The 23496-nt window shown below is 39.4% G+C and overlaps 1 protein-coding gene across 1 annotated transcript in view; it reads left to right on the forward strand.

The window, feature by feature from the left end:
• Positions 1-23496, forward strand: part of LOC135705702 (uncharacterized) — an 82867-nt gene that overhangs the window by 17754 nt on the left and 41617 nt on the right. Inside the window, exon 4 of the mRNA XM_065227520.1 lies at positions 10869-10926. Coding sequence (XP_065083592.1) covers positions 10869-10926 — 58 coding nt within the window. The remainder of the gene's footprint in view (positions 1-10868; positions 10927-23496) is intronic.

Consider the following 23496-nt stretch of genomic DNA (forward strand, 5'->3'; position numbering starts at 1 on the left):
TGTAAAAACTTGTGTAAAGATTCCTATTCAACTTAAGCGCTACTAACGGCGACTTTCCCACTTAAAAACTCTCTTTTACAACCTGCAGGCGCTGGTGTTGCACAAATTACACTAGACACTAAGTGCTGGTAGCGCCAAGTGGCAATTTTCAACAGAAAATTTATCGATACTAGCGCCAAATTGGTCGAAAGTGGAAAATTTGTAGAGGAAATCAGGAGATGCTAGCGCCACGTAACGACGATATCCCCACTTATTTTACACAAGTTTCTAACCGAAGTTGGACGTCTGTTCTCTGTGCTTGTAGTCCGTTCATATTTAGGCAGACATGCCAAATTTCAGTGCGATACTGTCTTTAGTTTTGCTTTGACAGCTGATTGTTGTTGACGTGTTTGGCATCATGTTGAGTATGGATAAAAACGATTTTTCGCGTCACTTTTCAAATAGACCAATGTAACATATCCACCATTTTTGAGAAAATCGAAGTTGAAGTTCGACAGAATATTATTTTAACTGTTTAGAAACAATACATTTTGCAATACCATTTTTAATGTAGTCAGTGAATAATAACGTTGAAAATTCAGTAGAAACGGTAAAATAACAATTTTACTTTGAATTTCATGCTACAATATAGAAAAACCCACATAGGACATTTTGAATAGCAAAGTTGTACATCGGACATGAGTCACATTGGACGATTTTTTTCAATGACATAATCAATGAGTGTTACATTGGACGTTTTGTCTACATGATACTAGATTCCCTTTCACAGATTTCAGAGTAGAGTACCTAACTTTAGGTTGGCCCCGATTTTAGAAAACAAGCACCAATCATGTTAGGCAGTCCGAATGACCGAAGTAACAAACATGTACCCATCATTTCAAACTGTACATTGGACAATTTTTGACCTATGATTATCTTAAATAAATGAAAGTAAATTTGGACGGGTGTTTTTGTATAACATACAATGACAGAACAGGAATAGGTTGTATCACTTAGCTCGATTTGTTTACATTTGTTACTTAGGACCTTTTGAAAAGTGACACGAGATTTTTGTGCTCTCATAAAACATTATTTTTTGAGAGACAACACGGCGATGGAAACAAAAGAAAAGTTGGATAAATATTATCGGGCTAATGCTCCGTCAGGTTACACCGTCAAATATTGGTTTCGAGAGTTTCGTGGTGGCCGCAACTCCACTACCGATCAAGTCGGCAGCGGCAGGCCCTCCGATGCGGTTACAGAGGACAATGTCAGAAAAATACATGAAATGGTGTTGGCTGACCGAAAAGTGAAGGTGCGCGAGCTGGCAGATACCGCAAAGATTAGTACTGAGCGCACACGCCATATTTTGGGCGAGATTCTGCATATGAAAAAGTTATCCTGCCGCTGAGTGCCGCGCAAGCTCACTCCTGACCACCCAGACAACCAGAATGCACGTATATTCAAAGTTGTTTTCGTGATATACAAACATATATACAAACAAACAATTCGTATATAATGCAAAGAAATGGCTTATACGTACAAAAGTGGAGGCCATATAGGGGAATTTACGTATTCTCGTCAATCTAAGCAGCGTCCGAACTTCTATTAGCGATTTCTCAGCGTCACACACATACATGACAGGTTTGTTTGTTGACATTTATCTGCTGCTTGCTGTTCTACCAATTCCAATCGACAGAATTGATCAAAACGGGTTGAACATGTTTTTACAACGCTCCAAACTTCTCAGGTGAGTGTGACTATTGTCGGCAGCCTCTTTTTCTTCGGCACCCTTTCCATTTGAACTGCGTGTTAACCAGCTGTTCTATTATCGGCAACTCGAAATCAGCCGTATTTTGTAGTGTGTATATTTAATTTAAAGAAAAATATGGCATAACAGGATTGCACAGTCGTAAAAATGTAATCAGATTGAAGCTGAAAAGGCAAGGAATCCGCTTAATACATTCAGCGAAGAATTTTGATGGGAAAATACAGTGAAATTAACGTTTCAATTTCGGTTGCCGAAAACAGTCAATGGGTGCCGAAGCCATAATTTACCCTACGTGCATATTTTAATTTAATTTTAAGAGAGTTGATTTAACATCATATACGATTTAATCTGTAATAACAAATTCATTTTGAAAAGTCTTACGATGCAATCCGATTTAATTTGTGATGGAAAAATGAGTCATCGCATATTGGTCGGAAATTTGCACTCTATACGATTTAACTTAAACATAACGCGAGGTATGCCATTCTTATATGCGATTTTGACTAAAACTGTAACAATTTACGATACTGTCTGTACATTATTATACGACTTCTGGTTGTGTGGGCAATAATACGAACGCGAGAGCACTTCGAAAGAGTGTTTGGACTTGCTAATGCGGAATCGGGCGGACTTTTGGCGTCGATTGGTAACTGTTGATGAAACCTGGATCCACTATTACACCCCAGAGAACAGAATGAGTGCCCAGCAATGGACTGAGGCCGGCACGAGTGCTCCGAAGCGGCCGAGAGAGGCTTGATTGGTCGGAAACGTTATGGCGTCGGTTTTTCTGGGATTGTCATGGCATACTATTCGTGGACTACCCAACTAACAATTTTAGCTGCAGATAAGCTTATACAGCCAAAAATTGGCTTATACACCTAATTTTTGCCTGTATAAGCTAGTCTGCAGCTAAAATTGTTTGTTGGGTACCTCGAAAAAGGCAAAAAACATCAATTATTACTACTGTACTTTATTGGAGCGATTTAAGGCCGAAATCGATGCAAAACGGCCTCACATTAAGCGAAAAAAAAATTGTTTTTGTAAGACAATGCGCCGGCGCACAAGAGCATCGCAACCAAGGAGGGGAGGTGGCTGTCAAATACGAACAATCTTCGCCTACCTCGCATAACTGGTTCCAAACGTAAACAAGCCATAAGAAACCTACAGCGTTTGTTTAAGTTTGGAACCAGTTTCATACAAGATGATCAGTAGGCTGATTTGACAGCACGCCCCCCCCCCCCCCCCCCCCAGATCGCAACCACGACTAAAATCAATGACTTACGGCTCCAACTGCTTCCGCATCCACCGTATTCGCCCGATTTGGCTCCCTCAGACTATTATCTCTTCCCAAACCTTAAAAGATAGGTAATCAATAAAAAAATTCAGCTCACGTGAGGAAATCATCGACGCCGCGGAGGAGTATTTTGCAGACCTTCCGGAAAATAAGTTTTCGGACGAGATCATGAAGTTAGAAAATCGCTGGAATAAGTATAAATAAGAGCTAAAAGGGGACTATATTGAATAAAATAAAAATAAACTTATTTTTTTCCCAAAGAGGTTACTTTTCACCCCACCTACACCCAACCGGGGGATGTAAGATTCGCTTTCAATTATGTGAAAGAAAGAAAAATGTAGCATGTATTAGTGAGTGAAATGAATCATGTCTAAAAAAAGTGCCGACTGGGGGGACTTGAACCACGAACGTGGCGATTTTCAGACCTGTGCTTTATGCACTGCTCTCTCTATGCTTCGGGTTATTAATAGGCTAAAAGCAAACAAGAGAGCTCATTTTCTTGCATACTCAACTTCGTTTGCTTTTCTGCTGGAGAGAATCGAGGCAAGTGTGTGCGTCGTTCTACCGTGTTATATATAACAATCAAGGTAAATGCTTGCTTGTATAGGTGAAAGCATATCCAGAACACTGAATAACTAAGATTAAAAATCATTGCATCGTCTGCAAGGTCAACTTCTAACATTCGCTGCGATGTTCATGAACAGAGGATGATAGGCAATGGAACTAACATTCATTGTTATACATTTTTGGTTTGCGTGTAGTATTCCACTAAGACGCCCACATTCATCAAGATTACTTTGCGAAAGCAGATGAGAATTCCAAGATAATTCCTGCGTAATTGTGAGGAATATTCCAAGGAAAGTATAAACAAAATTATAGAGATAAAGTTGAACGAATTCTTACGAGAATTATAAAGAATTCAAGAAGTATCAGAAAATTTAATAATGAATTTAATGATCATTCTGAACGGAATGCGTTAAGCATTGCAAATCAGATCCTGAAAGTGTTATGTATAAAATATCTAGGGAATACCACAAATAATCCTACGATTATTCTAGAGTAATTCATAAATTCTGGGATAATTCTAATGGACCCTCCCAACAAACAATAAGCTAAAGAAGCATATTTTAACTTGAATAAGCTCTTATTCTGCTTTCGATGTTTGTTGGGCTTCCACCTCGTAGCTATACGTAATACCAATTCTGCACAGCAAAAATAAATTTTAATATTACATCCAAGAGGATGCATTTCAATCATGTCGAAAATCTCATGTAATTTTTATGGCCACAAAAATAAACAAATGCAGTAAAAGCAGCGTAATGTCAGTTCATGCACAACTTATTGATGTTTCATTTAGTAACCTGATTATTTATTTATTTATTTATTTTTTAATTTTAGTGGATCGTATAGATGCACATAAATGGATTTACATTATATTCGTGTAAATTGATGACACATTTCATGAAATATTCCAAATATTGTAACCGTCCATATTTGTCAGCAACAGTTCTTGTAACTTGCTAGTTTACGTGAAAAGATTGTTTACATGCATGAATGTTTTCATCACGCATTAAAATTCAGAATTTTTTTTTTCTGTGTTTCTATACGTCTGATATGGAAGCCGTATGTGGCAAAAAGACGAGTTATTGGGATTATTGGTTACATTAGTTGACAACAGCATCTCCCACTCCTAACTTGCCTATATGGTTTATGGACAGCCACTAGTGTCGTGTGACGAAGTATGTATAGCTATCCAAGTTTCTATATAATTGGGTCCAGTAACCTACTAGCATTTGACATACACACTTTATTTTTTTTTTGCCGAATCTCGGAAATTTTGGTTGAGATTTGCACAGCCAAGTGCTCGGCAATCTGTTTTACTGAGATCTCAGAAAAAATGACGTTTGATTGCTGAGTCTCGGAAAATGCAGAATCTCAGCAAACAAGCGACATGTAATCAGTAAAACTGATTGCCGAGCGCGTGATTGTATAAATATCGGCAGAAAATGGCAAAGCTGGCGAAAAAAAACTAAGTGTGTATGGCTAGATGGCATTCGATCTACGGGCATTCAGTCTAATGACCTATCACCACAGAAAACAAAATGTGCCATCATCTATTTCGAAACCTGATAACCGCTGTTGCTATTTGTTCAAATAAAAACATGAACTTACTGTACTTAACAATTTTGTTAATAACCATTCCTTTTTGTCGATACTTATCTGGTCCCGAAAGAAAACAGCTATAAAGATGTCACATTAACACTCTCGCTCTCTTACAATCCCATTATCGGTCTTATGGTGTGCGGCGGTTCCTTCGCGCGCTCTACCCTCTGCCAAACAAAATACACCATCCCCGGTCCCAAATCTCAGCTCATGTAAAAAGAGCCATTCAATTAAATTAATTTGCTCAACATTATGTAGTGAATTTGGCGCGTTACGTAAATCGGACATTAATTTTCCACTAATTGATTGGATTGCTTCCTCCACTCCAGCAGCTCATGCTTCCTTCCTTTTCTATTGTTAGAGCTATTTATATGCCATTCTTGGAAACACTTTTATATCTCGATTTGGTCGCCCTTCTTATGCCCATTTCCCAAGAAAAATCTGTCGCATCCTACTCACTACCGAAATCTATACGCAGTCAGCACTGAAGAGGTTGATGTGTGTAGGATTATTTATTGTCCTGTGATGAAATTGCCATTTCCACATTTCCCGCAGTCATCTGCGCGTGTGACGAGAGGTTATATCCTCTCTATTTCCAAATAGAAGAATTTACGTAAGCGGAATCGTTTTCCACCACTCACGTCTTTCACGGAGCAAAAAGGTCGTTTATCTTTCGCGCATTTTGTTTCTCGCAATTAGGTGAATTATAGTGACCGCTTGGCATTACTCCTGGAGAGAAAGTGCGCAGTTAGTCGGAGAAGGAGAAGCCAGTCAAAGCTAGACGATTTTCCCGGATGGACGACCGGTGATGAACAAAGAAATCGAGTTTGAAGCAATTTATATCAATTTTCCCGCTAGCTGTTAAATTAACTGTGAGTTATGGGTCAGCGAGAATCATAAGTCGTGAGAGGGATGCAGTGGCCGTTGTTAGTGCCGCATACCTACTGTACAAGAAGGTTGCAGCCACCACCACTTTCAACCGGGCAAACGAACTTGAGTGGGTGAAAAGAGTGGGTCGGAAAATTCAGCTAGGATAACGCAGATTTATGTTCAATTTGGAGCTGCTAAGTGGTCAAGTTAGGCAAGGTTATTCTCTATTGAATTCAAGGAACGCTAAATTTAGAATGTCTCGTTGTGTTGCAGGGATTTTACAGGGGAGCAGTTCCACGCCAAATGGCGAATCGATCAGACGCGACCTTCTCTGATTTGCATGAAGCATAGCATAATTGTTTGTTGTGGACAATCATTAACAATTGAGCTTTATTACAGCCATTTTAAAACTCGTAAAAATTGCAAAGTGGCGTATTCGATATTTTTCAACAAATCAAAACTCGAAAACGTCTCTGCCAATCGAAAGGATGTCTGAGACAAAGTGGTATGAAAATGATTCTTTTAAACAAAACTATACACGGTAGAAAATTTCAAGTAATTTGGGGAAAACCCACGAAAGTGTTTAAAACTTAAATGACAAAAAATATTCCTCTTCAATATTTTTTGAATATGTTTCATTAAAAAGCTTTACAGTTCCCCCGTTGACTATGATCTCTTCATGAAACAGGCTATTCAAGGAGTTCCAGATCAATTTCGACCTATCTCAATTCCCCGTATTTTTGCTGAAAAGTACCATCAAGTCAATTTTTTTTTATAATTACTTTATTTGTACAGGCTCAATCGAATAAACTTTACAGAGCCGAGTTATCCTTTGCGTTATACATTATTACTGCCTTAAATTTAAAGTTAAAGGAACTGGACCGAATACTCGCGGTTGTCTCGAGGTTAGTGGAGATTTACAATTTTTTGGATGGGAAAAGGGAAGAAGGAGGTTTGAAATGTGGTTTATGATACAACTATTTAATTAATCCTAAAGTATGAAATTATTTCTATTCATCTTGAAAACAAACATTGAAAAAAACCCCACACGTACAAAATACAAACTAAACACAAGGTTAATCAAACTTACAATCTAAGGTTAATATCCTTAAAGTAAACATATATGAGTTTCATAAACTCCAGATCGCGTCTAGCCAAAATATCCCGAACTGGAACATTAGGTTGTCTACCTCGAGCCCGAAGGGAATCATAAAAATGTGATTTGACTCCACGCAACAAGTCAATTGCAATAGAAGATTTTTCACTGATGGATCACGCATTGATGGATCCACTGGCTTGGGCGTCTTCAATGAATACTCAACCGCCTCTCAAAAACTTCAGGAACCTTGTTCCGTTTATGTTGCTGAGCTAGCAGCAATCAACTTCGCATTGGGGATGAATTCCGTCATGTCCATAGACCATTACTTCATCTTCTCGGATAGTCTCAGTTCGATTGAGGCTATTCAGTCGATGGAACAAGGTAGGCACTCATCTTATTTCCTTTCAAAGGTAAGGGAGCAGATGAGTTTGCTGGTCGAAAGATCATATATGATTACCTTTGTATGGGTCTCCTCACATTGCTCAATCCCAGGCAATGAGAAGGCAGACTCTCTCGCAAAGGTGGACGCACACCAGGGCGAGATTTATGATAGAAGAATTTCACATGAATTTTTCCCATTAGTACGTCAGTGTTCTCTTCTGAGTTGGCAAAACGATTGGACAAGTAATTCTCTTGGGCGGTGGTTACATTCCATTACTCCAAATGTTTCTTCGAGAGCGTGATTCAAAGGTCTGGATGTAAGTCGGGGATTCATTTGCGTGATGTCAAGACTTATGTCCAACCCCTACTCGCTAGACGCACATCTCTACAGAATAAAGCTCGTTGACAGTAATATATGTAGGTGTAGAACCGGTTATGATGACATCGATCGCGCAGATTGGTATTGCCCGGGTAATGACGCCTCCAGAGCACGACCGTTGGATACTCTAGTGGCCCGAGGTAGACAACCCTTCCGTGAAGTAAGAGATGTATTGGGAACCCGTGATCTTCCCTACATGCAGGCGATCTACGAATTCCTTTGTTTGTCTGATGTTAGAGTTTGATGTGACCATCCCCTCCTTTCCAAGGCATTGTGTCCCAGTCTTATTATACTTCTGTTTCTGTGCAACTTGCCCCTGCCCAGCCAGGATTTGGTCAACCGTCCGAGAGTAGTATCTGAAGGAGGCTTCAGAAACCAGTTTCCTACCTAGCTCCTAGCAATCGAAATTTTTACCCATTAATCTCGAGCCCGCCACGATTAATTGGTACCAAATACTAACCTAGAACTACTGCTGTTTAAAATTTAAATTAAAAAATTTGTGATTTTTGGCTCCGCAAAGTGTCACACACGACTGAGCCTTGTAAATAAACGGACTAGTTTTAAAAAAAAACAACTTATGAAAAATGCATCTTCTGAGAAATTTTCGTGTTGGACTCTTAAAAATTACCAAGAATACCTGTATGAATTTGAATTAGTGTGTGTGTGTGTGTGTGTGTGTGTGTGTGTGTGTGTGTGTGTGTGTGTGTGTGTGTGTGTGTGTGTGTGTGTGTGTGTGTGTGTGTGTGTGTGTGTGTGTGTGTGTGTGTGTGTGTGTGTGTGTGTGTGTGTGTGTGTGTGTGTGTGTGTGTGTGTGTGTGTGTGTGTGTGTGTGTGTGTGTGTGTATGTATGTGTGTGTGTATGTATGTGTGTGTGTATGTGCGTGTTCAATCTAACCCCCACTGGCCGGCAGTGGTATTATGGAAGAAATTTGCTTACAACAATCCTTGGTGTAATAATTTAAAGCAAGTTTAGTCCGGGAGTTAGAAAGCGATAGCTCTACTGCAGATTCAGCAACCCATTTCAGAATGCCTGGTAATTCACGTCCAGTCAGAGGTTACTTTCACATACAATAAGCCCCGCATGTTAACACTACCGTTATCATATGAATAATGGTACTGCAAACACACTTCCAGATTTCGACATGTGATGTTCCGAAATCTGGCGCGTATTTAGTAATATATGGAACTATGCATTTATGATTGATTATAAATCAGATGGATCTCACCAAATTCTGCCTCCGAAAAAGCACCGGTTTGTTCACTCGCGTTAATCGAAAAAATCTTCCGCGTTGTTTTTACAACCGAACACGACATTTTGAATCACACGCGAAGTTTTTCATTTGCACCGAATATTTGCCTGACACCTCATTTGCGTGCATCCTACGGAAGGCAGAACGCCAGCACCAAGAAAAGAAAAAAAAAAAACCCGGTAAAACGGTAAAACTCTTCTTGGGAGGGAGGCAAAGCACCAAAAAGCAAGCGAAAAGAAAAACCGACCAACGCGACACCACAGCAACACAGCTACTCGAAACAAATTCTTGTCCCAGATTTTTCACGTTAATTACAATATCACTAAACAAACTTCTTAAAACGTGATAGATCTTAATTTACACTTATCCATACGCGAAAACTAATATTTTTTTGATTTGGTACAGTTAAAAAATATGCGGAAAACAGATGAAATCAGCGCCAGCGAAAACCTGTATGAATTTGAATTTTGACATGAACACATTCTCTTGATCAAGGCAACCTCTGAGTATGGAAGTCAACATTTGTTTTTGTTCATTCGTGGCTGGATGTTTATTATCGCCTGTGTTGTTGTCAATATCAATATTCATCTTCATCTTGATGGGGATGATTTTGAGGATCAAATGTAAAATGATTATGTTCATAGTACACAAATATAGAGCTGTAGAACGTGGTGTGTTGGTTTTTACACACAGATTGATAGAAAATTATTGCCTCATACTGAATTGTTGATAATATCGAGGTTTTAGGCTCTAGAGTCGACAATATTCAAAATAATCATTTTGCCCAAAATTAATTTGATTATTTTGCTTTTGAGGATCGCTTCTGATATTGAATATTTTGGGTTGGATAATCAAGCAGTGGTGAATATCAACAAACGCGTATTCGTTGATGTATAATGACATTTGTTCGTTTTGCTCGTACGTGACAGCGAAGATTTTCAAAACGAACGCAATTCATCCACACTGGGTTGAAGCGCTACTCCTTGCGTGTGATGGTAAATGATAAAAACAGACACTGAGGAGTAAAGTAAAGATTGGATTCACTCAGTCTATTGGTGCTACTACTAGACTGAGTAAAATTTTCGTCAAATTTACTCATTATTCCGGCAGATTTTCGAGATGTTCCACAGGAAACCATGAGGCAAATTTAATCATCGCAGAGTTCCTGAACTTTTGGCGATTATGAGTGAACTAAACTCAAATTTGGGTCGTACTCATTCGCCATGTACATATTTTGACAACTTAACAAATGAGCACCTCTGATTCTATGTTTCCAAATAACGTTATTGTAAAATTGTTGCCTCTCTCGTAAACCTACAGAAACCTTGAAAAAAAAGTGTGCCTAACACATTAATCACGTTAAATAGATGATGGTTGTATCAGAAATCTGGATCCTTATATATGACCAAATAGTGAATTTATTCCCTCCTATTCTATTGACCTTGTATGGCGGTACATTAAATTGAGATTTAAAAGCATTGTTACAAGACATCGCTACATTCAAAAATGTTTCGCTCATTTGGTTGTTTGGTTGGTTGGTTGTTCCAGAAAAGAAAATTAATTAGAAGATTTTCGTCGATGAGACTAACCGTTAGATAAATCAAGAGTCAATTCCTCTCTAGCACTCTCTATACATACCAATAAAAGAGCTACAAATATATCGTTCGTTCTATTTTTTCCAGGTCTGGTTTCAAAATCGACGCGCCAAATGTCGGAAGCATGAAAATCAACTGCACAAAGGTAAGCTGGTCCAATCAAAGTTGAAAATTCAAAAAAAGGCACACTCAAATCCAACCCGCTCCAAATCAGTTCATTAAGTATTTAAATAATCAGCCTAATTCGATTTGCAATCGGTAATTTGTTAATCGTAAATTTTCAAACAACATCAACATTCACCCCCCTAGTTGGTCTAACACCGAAACACCCTCCCTCGAACGTATGTACATTTTCACGTGCGTATGTCTACAACCCGTACCCGTAAAAGCCAGATTGCAAAAGTAAACATTCAATATTCGAATTCGATAAATTTATTAGCGAGAATTTATGTTTATTCATCTAAACACCACTCGAATTTTACGCCAATTTTGCCTTCTTCCACCATCACCACCCCCGAACCGTTTCCATCCTCTGCTCCGGAGAAGGGTAATAAATTTCGGAAGGCTCAGGCCTGCGTTTTCAAGGAATCATTGCACACGCAGTAAAATCAAATCGAAAGAAAAAGGGTTTCCCTACTAACTCCCACCAGCCAGCGAGCGTCGGTAGAAGCTAACCGCAGAAAGATTGAATAAATAAAATTTCCAACACCCACAGCAAAATTGACCCCCCGCATGGATGTGCACATATGCTAAATTGCTGGCTTTTCCGACTGGTTGAAAGAGTATTTTCCTCCGAATTATTTCCCTCTCTGCGCGTTTCATGGAGTGGATATAGGTACCTATATCTATTCGGTTCGGTTGTCATCAATTCTTGAGCGTAATCTAATTTCAAGTCCTATGAAAATTTTATTGAATTTTGCCCCTCATATTTCATCGATGATTTAGGATTTAAATCGTCGGATATGGGTGGCAAATTGTACACAGAAGAATACCATTTGAATTGCTATAGCAAAGCAGTGCACAGTGAGAAAATCCTCCTTTCTCCAACTGTAATCGTCGCAGGAAATTTGGGATTAAAATAGTTGTTTGAGTTAGACTTATCAATGCTGGTTTCAGGTAGGGCACGAATCGGTGATTCGTTTTGGATACTTCAACTCGGAAAATTGTTATGAAGTCAAATAACTCGAAGTATTCGAATCATAAAATACGGCAGTTTTTGCATGTACATCTTCCATTACTCTCATGCTCAGTTTATTAAGAGTTATATCTGGCACTATTCCTCACATTTAGCATGAATGAATTGTAATACATTTTTGAGGACATGAAGTAATCTCTTTATCTCCTGCTAAATATGCAACATTCTGGAGAATCAGAACATTTGCACAAAACCATCCGTAGATAAACTTCTAGGGACAGTGAATAGTTGGAATTTGACATAATTCATCAAATTAACTAGCTTAAATTTCATTATAAGTTACTAGTTGAATACCCCCGGCGTTGCTCGGGAAAATTAGATGCATTAATATGCTAACTCACTTCTCACTGCTCACTCAGTCACATATCACTCACTGAAGATTAGCGTTACGCACAAATATTCGCGTTTGCATGATTAGGTTTCAAAAGTAATCCGATGACTGATACATTACAATGTATTTTTTATAATCGGTATATTTTCTTCTTTTCTGGCTATTATGTTATGGCCTAACCGAAACTTTACGCCTGTCCTCATCTGTAGATTGAGAACTTTCTATGTCTGCTCAAACTTGAAAAATTTCAAGACCGTTCCGGGAATCGAACCCAGCCGCCTCCAGGAGGGTCTTGCTTTATAACTGCGACTTTATCGACTGAGCTAAGGGAGGCCCCACAGAGTCCGGTATATTTACTGCATCCTTACTTTGACGCTCCTTTACGAGTTTTCGCCTGCTCGCAACTTAGTGTTCTTTAAAGTACTTCCACAGTTATCAATTGAGAGTTTTCTATGCTAATTTGCTATGAATTTCTGCGATATATAGCGCGCACACACGCGCAGAAGTGCAATATCGCATAAATCAGCAATATTTTATAAATGTGTATGAGCAATTCAAAATTGTTTCTGTGTATGCCCAGGGAAGTCGAGAAAGAGTCCAACCCGAAAACCAAATTGGAAGCAACAAACGCTAAATGAAAGATACGCAATTGAATATTATTAGAATCGGTCAACTGGTTCCGGAGATAAGGTTGGAACACGTTTCGGTGAATATGAGTCTTAAAACTAGAAGCGAACAGAAACGTGCCAAACACATTATGCGACACCTCAACGCACATGTGAAATCGAAAAAAAAGCAATGATGATATTGAGGATTCAAGACCACATCCGGACATGTTTCGGGTACCCCCGGGTAAGTGGCCTGTTTCTGCCTTGGATAGAAACCCACATGAGAATTCTATAACTAGTTCAATGGTTACTTATAGAGTGCTCAGGAACACATTTGCCATATCCAGACATGTTCCGAGTACTCCCGGGGAATTGACCAGTTGCTGAGATGGACCAATATTCCGCTCAAACTTGAACAAACTATTTATTATACTTTGACTATATGTTTTTAGTATTACTTCTGCGTGAAGTCAACGATTTACATAGTTGAAGATGCTAATTTCAAATAACAGACTGTAGTGGTTATTTTTATACGATAGATGGAGTAGATGAAAGCATAGAGTTGATAGTTCCGTTAGAGTACGGCAGTGTGAAGATTGTATATAGATATTAGAATAGCGAACTAGGACAACTTTTAAGGAAGGTACAAATCGGTTTTTTCATCTCTCTTTACCAAACTCCCCCTTTGGAGAGGGATGGTGAGGGGTGTCCCCCCCCCCCCCACCACTGGCAAAAAGAGATGAAAACCGACAATCTTCACACTGCCGTACTCTAACGGAACTATCAACTCTATGCTTTCATCTACTCCATCTATCGTATAAAAATTACCACTACAGTCTGTTATTTGAAATTAGCATCTTCAACTATATTTATTATAGTTTTATAGATTGGCGTCATCAATATAACGCTCATTTGCTCTGTAGTTATGTAAAAATGTCTGGAGAATGCTGTGATTATATTATCCCAATATTATCTTATCGGAAAATATCAGAACATTTTGTCCAAACTCAAACATTTCGTAGCACAATCTAAAGGGATATGTTTGCTCTACAAATAGAAGCTAATAAAATCATTAGAAGATTTGCTCAATAATAAAACACAGATTTAGGTCCTTCCGGGGAAATCGGGTAAAATGGATCACTGCTTGACGTCTCTTAAAAGTAAAACTAGCTCCATTCAACTCCCCAGCTCTTTTCAAAGGATAAAAATTGGCTCAATCTAAGCACACCAAGTTCAGTTTCTGGATGATAATTATATTTTTCTTCCAACATTAAAGGTAAATCGGGTAAAACATACCACTTTCCAAAGTCAACCCTAAACGGGACCATCTCCAACCGATTCTCCTATTTTTTTTCACAAAATATAGGCTGCAGGACTCCTACCGTGCGCCGTCTAATGAAGTGGAATTTTGGATCGATTTTTCCCCACTTTGCAATGGTTTAATTTAACTAGTTTGTTTATTAGTTTCAGTCGTGTGTGACACTTTACGGAGCCAAAAATCAGTAATGTTTGGATTTACTATTTAAACAGAAGCAGTTCTAGGTTAGTATTGGGTACTCGTGGCGGGCTCGAGGTTAATGAGTAACAATTTCGATTGGAAGGAGCTAGGTAGGAAACAGGTTTCTGAAGTCCTGTTGTGCGCCCACCTTTGCGAGAGAGTCTGCCTTCTCATTGCCTGGGATTGAGCAATGTGAGGGGACCCAAACAAAGGTAATCATATATGATCTTTCGATCAGCACACTCATCTGCTCCCTTACCTTTGAAAGGAAATAAGATGAGTGCCTACCTTGATTTCATCGACCGAATAGCCTCGATCGAACTGAGACTATCCGAGAAGATGAAGTAATGGTCTGCGGGCATGTTGAAAATCATCCCCAATGCGAAGTTGATTGCTGCCAGCTCAGCAACATAAATAGAACAAGGCTCCTGAAGTTTCCGAGAGGCGGTTGAGTATTCATTGAAGACGCCGAAGCCAGTGGATCCATCAATGCGTGATTCATCAGTGAAAAATTTTCTATTGCAATTGACTAGTTCGTACTTTTCAGCAAAAATACGGGGAATTGATATAGGTCGAAGATCTATGGAGGGATCATAGTCAACTGTAATTAGTAAAGCATACACGAGGGGGGTTATAGCATGGAAGGCTAATATCCGATGACATAATAATTAAGGTAGATTCGCACGAATCTAGTCTGGGGGCTCAATTCGAGCATTGCTTCGAAGTTTTCAATCACAATGTTGTTACTGACACTACATTTGATCAATACTCTTAATGAGAGCTCCCAGAAACGGTTCTGCAGGGGCTTTACGCCCGCTAGAGCTTCTAGGCTCATATAGTGTGTTGAATGCATACAGCCAAGGCCAATATGTAAACAACGATATTAAATACGTTCCAATTTGATTAGGTGGCTTTTTCTTGCCGAGAGGAAGCAAAAAAGACATACTCAAGAACTGAAAGAATAGTCGTTTTATATAGTTTAATGAGGTCTTTCGGGTGAGCACCCCACCATGTGTCGGAAATTGATCGTAGAAAGTTGATCCTTTGCTGACACTTTTGTTCCAAATACGTAACCCCAAAAGCATTTTTAATCAAACCAGACTCCAAGGAATTTGAAGGTCAAATATTGGGTAATGCCTCTGCCCAAAATATTTAGACGCAATTGGGCTGGAAACCGCTTCCTTGTAAACACTACTAATTCAATTTTTGCGGTGAAAACTCGATCCCCAATTTTCTGGCCCAAAAGGACAGATTATCTAGGGAATTTTGCAATGGTCTTCGCAAGATTTCCGCACGTGGACCTCTCAGGGAAACCACGGCATCGTCGGCAAGCTGTCTAAGCGAGCATCGATTATCTAAGCAGTTATCAATATCTTTGACATAGAAATTATAAAGTAAGATACTTAAACATGAACCTTGGGGTAAGCCCTTGTAGATAATTCTAGAAGTTGTCAGTTGACCTAGATTGAAGGTCATTCGTTTTTCTGACAGCAAATTATACAAGAAATTATTTAAAATACCAGGTAATTCACTACTGTGCACACTGTTTGACAGTAAACTGCCAATTGTTCCTTGTGCGCAAAGGCCAGTTAAATATCAGATGAAAGCAACCCTAGACAATCGTTTGTACCTATACTCTTTCGGAAATCAAATTTGCGTATTTGAAAGCAGGTTGTTTAATTCAACCCAATGGTCAAGTCTTGATAGGATAGTTTTTTTTTTCTAATAATTTCCTCAGGCATGATAGCATATAGATCGGTATAATCGGTAAGAATTGGGATCAGACGCTGGTTTCCCAGGCTATTACTATTAACCTATTACTTTAACCTGTCTCCATGCTGGTGGAACTATATTGAGTTCCATAAAGGAAATATACAGGTTAAGTAATCGACTTTTAGTGATATCGGGGAGGTTTTTTAGAAGGCCGAATTTGATCATATCGCTTCCCGGAGCAGAGTTATTTGCTGGCTTTGCAATGGTTGCTGCCGAGTAAACAGACGATCGCGTGACACACATCAAGAGTAAGCTGCTTCTGTTGAGTAAAGACTGTAGCAAAAATGTTCTTTTCTGATATCGAACACAATGGGCTCCTTAAAATGTTTTAATCCATTGCTTGGTTGATTTTTATAACAGATATCGCTATTAAAAAAAAAGTTACGGCAAGTGGTCTAAACAATTTATATGAACGACTGTCTACGCGGGCAGGGGTTGTTTAAAACCTTTCAAAATCGGTCTGCGCGGTTTATGAACAGCCCCTTGTACTTGGTTTTCAACAAGGAAGTTAGAGTGAGAGATTTTAATAATTAATTTTTTAAACATTGATTTCTCGTGCATAATTTCTTCTGAACAATTTTAGAACTTCTGCTTCCGAATATGTTTGCTTAAGCAACCAACTGTTCTCTGCTGGTTGAAACGTTATAAAGGATTTTCATTGAAAAATACGAACGGAATTTTTTACAAAGCCTCAGTCAATAAGACAAGATTTTTAAGTTCCCTGCCCTATTTTAGGTTTCAGATATTTAAATATTTATGAGATCTCGGGACTAAACAAAATATTAAGGATTTTGGACTGAAAACCATTATCCTGTGCTAGGACCTAAAATTGCAAAAAAGAAATCTTAATTCCAATCTTATTTTCTAACTCTTCTCCTCAGATTGGAACTACAATACTACAGATGTACAGAGGATGATTAGATTTTATGACGCATCACCAAAAACAACAGGTTCGAAGTTTTCAGCGATTATGAAATGTTGTGTATATAATCGTAATCAAAAATGAAGAAAAATCGATAAACATTTCTTGGAATTACCTGTAGTTATTAGACAATTCGCAGTTATTTTCAGTTGAGATTGTTTTTACTAAGAAAGCCACTCTTGCCAGTAAAAAGTAGATACTAACAATTGATAGTAAAGGTAGCTCTTCTTCAAGGCTTCATAAAAATCAAATCTTGAGTTCAACCTTCCTTGTACTACATCCATCCATCGCACAACCGCTTGACTCCCCCAAAATGTCTCTCTGCAACCATCAGCAACCAGATTGTGCTAAATGGCATTAATTTACATACATTATGCTGCTTTGCTTCGACTGTTTACATTTTATTTGTCTGCCAATTTGGTTCGGCAAACATTCACCGAGCAAGAGCAGTCCTTTTGCGATTTCCGTTTTCCTTGCGCGCGTGTCAACGGCGTCATAGTCGTGACGAGGTTACAAATTTAAACCCACAGAAGTTCCTGTTGTGACGCGCGCGCTATTTACTAACGATGTGGTTTTGATTTGTCCACCTCGCTAAGTTGTGATTCGTGTTTGTATTGATTATTTTTCCACTGGTTCCCAACCAGTTATTTACAAAGAGCGCAAAAGAAGTTTGCTGTTTAACGATTCATTAGATTGTACGTAGGTATCTGTTGGGTTGGTTGTTTGGGGTTGAAGCTTTAATTTGACCTTGTCTGGGCGATCGATCGACCCACAAGTAAACGAAACATTCATCGTCAAATATATAGATGGAGCGTTTTGCTCACTTTTTTACCCAGTCTGCAAAAATAAATCACTTTAGCAGCAACTTGAGATGGATACGCCCAACTTCATAATGGGTCCCGAGGGGAATCTCCTTTATTAGATTAAGTGTTTTGACTTGGTTCTCGTTTGATAGCGGGGCGGAGGTGTGCTGTGAGTTGCAATGCACGATTATCAGTCAAATTGATACACTTGTCTCAAATCTAACGCTACGTCTATTATCGTAATTGTTCTAAAAGTGCGTCTTGTCAAGACGAATGTTGTCTTGATTGATGACGGTGATTTTAAGCACTACATTAATAAACGAAATTGTTGTTAAAACATGAAAAGTGGAAAATTGTCTATACAACGCCTTTGGCACAGGTTCCTATTTGTACTCTAGAAGGCTAAACTTGTTTCTAATAAAATCCACCAGTTTACCCATCTTATTCGATTGCAGTAAACGATAGCACAATCAACCTCCCTCCTCAGCCGAACTTCAGTGCAATGACTTCTGGGTGTATTAAACGTAGGGGTTCTAGCCATGATTGAATTGATAGATACATACAATTCAACGCGCGTTAATTGAGTGTTTATGCACAGATTACAAGGCTAAAAGTACCGTAAAACGGGGGGAAGTTGATGACTTTTTTACTGGTAAACCTGAATATTTTTCCAGCCATATGTTCGGCACACGAACAAACAGCTTCTAAACTGGTACTAGCAAATGTTTTTCTAATGTTTGTTTTTTTTTTTTGAATTAAAATTAGATTTAATTTGGGTTTGCTGATGAAGAACCTGGCGTAAAAATGTCTACAGTATTGGTTTGCGAAAAAACTGCTTTTATTGTCACGAAATTTTAACAAAATACGCCTAAATGTAGGCAATTAATATAAATGTTTCACATATTATCATTTTTTTGCCGCTGAATACACTTGTATGACCAACTATGAGCATGAGTATTATTTGTATAATAAATTATGAGCACATTCATAGTCACACTAGTTTTAGTTTTTGGATTTACTCATAATTTATTAGTAACAGTAACAGTAACAAACAAGGTAATCGTAAGACTTGTCCGGTCATTGTGATTAAACCAAAAGAGTCCAAACAAGCTTGCAAAGATACTCGTAAGTTTTTGAAACACAGTTAGATCCAAGCACACACAAAATCAGTAATTTTAAAAAGTAACTAATTAGATGTTACCACTTCCAAGTTCAAAACAATAACAAATTTAATTTATTTTTCCAGAAGTTACAGAGGCCTCACTGGAGAAACGTGCCTTAGCTATGTGGTGAAATAGAATCGCCGTCCGGTCGAATGCTACTGATAAAAGCGCGTTGCATTTTTTTAGGTTTGTTGCTATGTTGCTCAGTGTATTTCGATGAACTTGCTGACCATGAACATGATGATTGTGACTGCTCCTCGAATGAGACCTAATGCTGCTGCTAGTTGATGTTGATGAAAGGTTATGATTTGATTGATCCTTGTGTGTGAAATTCGAATGGTTTCTGGAACACTGCGTTCTTAACTTATACAGGGTGTCGACTCAATGAAGAAAATCAAAATCCCTGATATTCCCTGATTTTCCAGTTATTTTCAAAAAAAATACTTAGGTACATGGTTTTTATCAAAACGACCTCATCAGCTATTACTTTCCTCAGATATGTACTACCCAAAAAAAACAATTCTAGCTGCAGACCAGCCTATACAGGCACAAATTAGCTGCATAAGGCTGTATTAGCTAGTCTGCAACCAAAATTGTTAGTTTGAGTGCTTTCTGGACATTTTTTCATGAAATACCGCATGGACCTCTAACCCATGAAGAGTGGTCCAGTACAATCTCAAATTGAATAAAGCGTTCGACACATTTTATAGAATGCAAAAAAGACAGAAATTACGTGTTGCCAAAAACGGGAAGGCACCGCATTTTTCTAAATTAACAAATTGTAAGCGCCAGGGAATCAGTTCAATTCATGATTAATAGTGATGTGTGAAGGAAACAGCAACCATCTCGATATCAATCTACAAACAAGGCTTCCTTAATCGCATAAAGTTTGCAGCAAATTTGCTCAATTAACTTCATGATATGAGAAGATATGAGATGGCATGGCGATTTTCTCACCCTTAGAAGCAGTGTTGAAAATATTCACCAAAACTCCCTATGACTCGCGAACTTTTCCCTTGTTGAACTTCGTGAAATATCATGAACTTTTTCAATCAACGCTAGGGGCAAAACATTTCACCGTTCTCCTACTCTTGCATATGAAACACTTGTTTTTAATCCCTTTATAATTTTCTCCCTTGAGTACAATTTGAAACCCAGCTCCACAAGAAAATTATTCCGGATATTACGCTTATCAAAACGCTAATTCTCGGCCAGATTCCTAGTGTTGCCAATTCTAGCAGCACTGAAAGTAAGGCCTCTTGCGATGCCCCCAATCGGAGTCCGCCTGTGTCCACGATCAGTAAACGTCAGCGTGATCATAAACGTCAAGCAACAGCAATATGAACAAAAGTTAGAGGAAAAAGGGAACAATCCAGCCATACCAAAGAAGGAAGATTGAAATGTGGTTATTTCGTTATACTTCTAGTATAGATTTTTAAGTTTATTTCGAACTGATTATTTCACCCACGGAGGGACCGATCTAGACCTAGATAAATCTGGTCATTCGTATACGTAAGTTTAAAATTGTTAAAGATTTGCTTAATTTACCTAACCTATTTGTAATTTAGGGTTAGAATAATCTTGAGTCTTTGACTCTTCTTGGATTTCACTGAGGTTGAGTGCACTTTCGGATAGGTTACACTGCTGTAATCTGATTGTAAGTTCGTAAATTGTTTATCGAATAGCTATAATTAAATTTGATTTAAATAACTACTAGATCGACACTAAACCGCGCACATACAGAGCAGAATTTGTTGGATTTGTGCCAATATAAGGTAGACCAAATTGTAAGTGGGATGAATTCTATTTTACTTTCTCTAATTAATGAAATATATTATCTAGCTTCAAGAATTACGGCACAACGGAATCCAGTGCGTTTCTTTGAGGAGGTCCAAACCCAAAAAATCCAACAAAAGCTTGAATTCTCAGCGTGTTTGCCTAGCGGTTTCTGGTTCTGGTAAAAACGAACAGTTTTCCTTAAACGATACGAGAACGGTCGCAAGTCTGAATCTTCCGAAGCAGACGCTGAGGTATGCCGATTTGGCGCGGCAGTACACACACCTTCGAGGATTACCTATCAACAGCTACGATGCAGTTTCACCCGGCATATTGATCGGCTCGAACAACGCTAGCCTGATTGCGACGCTGAAGCTGCGGGAGGGTCAACTAGGCGATCCTCTGGCCACTAAGACGCGACTGGGCTGGTCAATTTACGGTTATGCAGCGGACCAAAAGAAGACAGCGAATTTCACCTTCCACGTCTGCGAGTACCGAGAGGAGACAACTGACCGAGAGCTACATGAACTCGTGGAACGACACTTAACGGTCGAAAGCGTTGGAGTTTCGGCAGACAAAGGCCCAGAATCAGAGGAGGACAAACGCGCCCGTCGCATATTGGAGGAAACCACAAAACGAACTTCGAAGGGGTTCCAGATAGGACTTCTGTGGCGACACGACCGGGTGGAATTTCCTAACAGTTTCCCGATGGCCATGCGCCGCTTGGAATGCTTCGAACGAAGAATGAGTACGGATTCTGTACTACGAGATAGTGTACATCGACAGATCGAAGAGTATTTGGAAAGAGGTTACATTCACGAGCTAACACCGGAGGAAATTAAGTCGGCCGATCCTGACAAGGTTTGGTACCTTCCACTGGGTGCAGTGAGAAATCCTAAGAAGCCGGGTAAAATCAGGCTTGTTTGGGATGCTGCGGCCAAGGTAGGAGGTGTATCATTAAATGCCATGCTTCTCAAAGGACCAGACATGTTGGTTCCCCTATCGGCGGTGCTCTATGGATTCCGGGAACGCCCGGTGGCAGTTAACGGAGATTTAAGGCAAATGTTTCATCAGTTCAAGATTCGGCCACAAGATGTACACAGTCAAAGATTCCTCTTCCGCAAGGATCCGACTCAGCCTGTTAAGACGTTCGTGATGGACGTCGGAAGTTTTGGTGCAACGTGCTCTCCGTGTCAAGCACAGTTTATCAAGAACCTGAACGCGAAAGAGCACGAATTAGATTATCCCCAGGCAGTGAAAGCAATCTTGAAGAAGCACTACGTGGACGACTATTTAGATAGCTTCGACACGGAAGAGGAAGCGATCAAGGTTGCACTTGAGGTGAAGGAGGTGCACGCCCGTGGTGGATTCGAGATTGGAATTGGCACTCGAACTCATCTACACTTTTGGAACGGGTCGGGGAACCAAAACAGCAGCAATCGGAAGCGATAACCATCGACACGGAAAACCACGCGGAGCGAATTCTTGGCCTTCTTTGGTTACCTGAACAGGATCTTCTTGCTTTCGCCACTGATGTGCAGCTTGATAACATTACTCCAACAAAGCGGAACATATTGCGATGTGTCATGAGTCTTTTTGATTCTCAAGGTATTTTGTCGCACGTTACGATCCAGGGATGAATGATTATCCAAGACACGTGGCGCAGCCAAATCAAATGGGACGAAGAGGTGACTGAAACAATTCAAACACGCTGGCGTAGGTGGATCACGCTTTTCAAAAGGGTAGGCCAAATCCGATTTCCCAGAGCCTACTTTCCAGGATTCCCTGCCGATGATGTAGGTTCGGTGGAGCTACACGTTTTCACGGATGCGAGTGAGGAGGCATACGCAACCACCGCTTTCTTCAGAGCTGTCATACATGACAAGGTGTACTGCACATTAGTGATGGCTAAAGCGAAAGTGGCACCACTGAAGGCGGTATCGGTACCTCGTCTGGAGCTTATGGGTGCGCTATTGGGAGCAAGGTTGGCAAAGGCAGTTGGAGAGTATCACACGTTTCCTATCCGACGTCGTATCTTCTGGACAGATTCAGAGGCAACGTTGGCTTGGATCCAGTCACCACATCACCGGTACCGACAATTCGTGGCCTTCAGAGTGGGAGAGATCCTGGACAAGACGGAAGCAGCAGAGTGGAGATGGATTCCTACGCAACAAAACGTGACTGACGAAGCTACTAAGTGGGGAAGAGGTCCTAGCACCGACGTCCACCCAAGTAGCATTTCTTGTTTTATTGCACTCTATTAGTGGTTATTGAGATCAATTTCATAAAACCGCCAATAAAATTAATAGCTCCAGCACAACCTTCTGATAACCGCTATAAGATCGTCATACAGCTTAGTGGACCACTCTTGATAAGGTTTATAAAGCATGTTTGAGAATCACAATAAAGCTGTCTTAAAACCTTTTGTCAGGAAGCCTCATACTCTACAAAAGGTTCTCATAGCCTCTATAAGAGTAATATTGTATCCAAGCAGTTTTATGACGCTTTGGTGAAAATCAGTTATAAAGCCAATTTAATTTGTATTGGCTTCAAAGCAACCGCCATAAATTAGCTTGTTGTTGTTCTGTTCTGCTGAAACCAAATGGAAATCTTTAGCGGTTAAAATAGGTTTGAGTGTTGGTGTCA

This window comes from Ochlerotatus camptorhynchus, unplaced genomic scaffold, assembly GCF_037179485.1.
Source record: "Ochlerotatus camptorhynchus isolate MF236.1 unplaced genomic scaffold, CSIRO-AGI_Acam_v1.1 ptg000274l, whole genome shotgun sequence".
NCBI lineage: Eukaryota > Metazoa > Arthropoda > Insecta > Diptera > Culicidae > Ochlerotatus > Ochlerotatus camptorhynchus.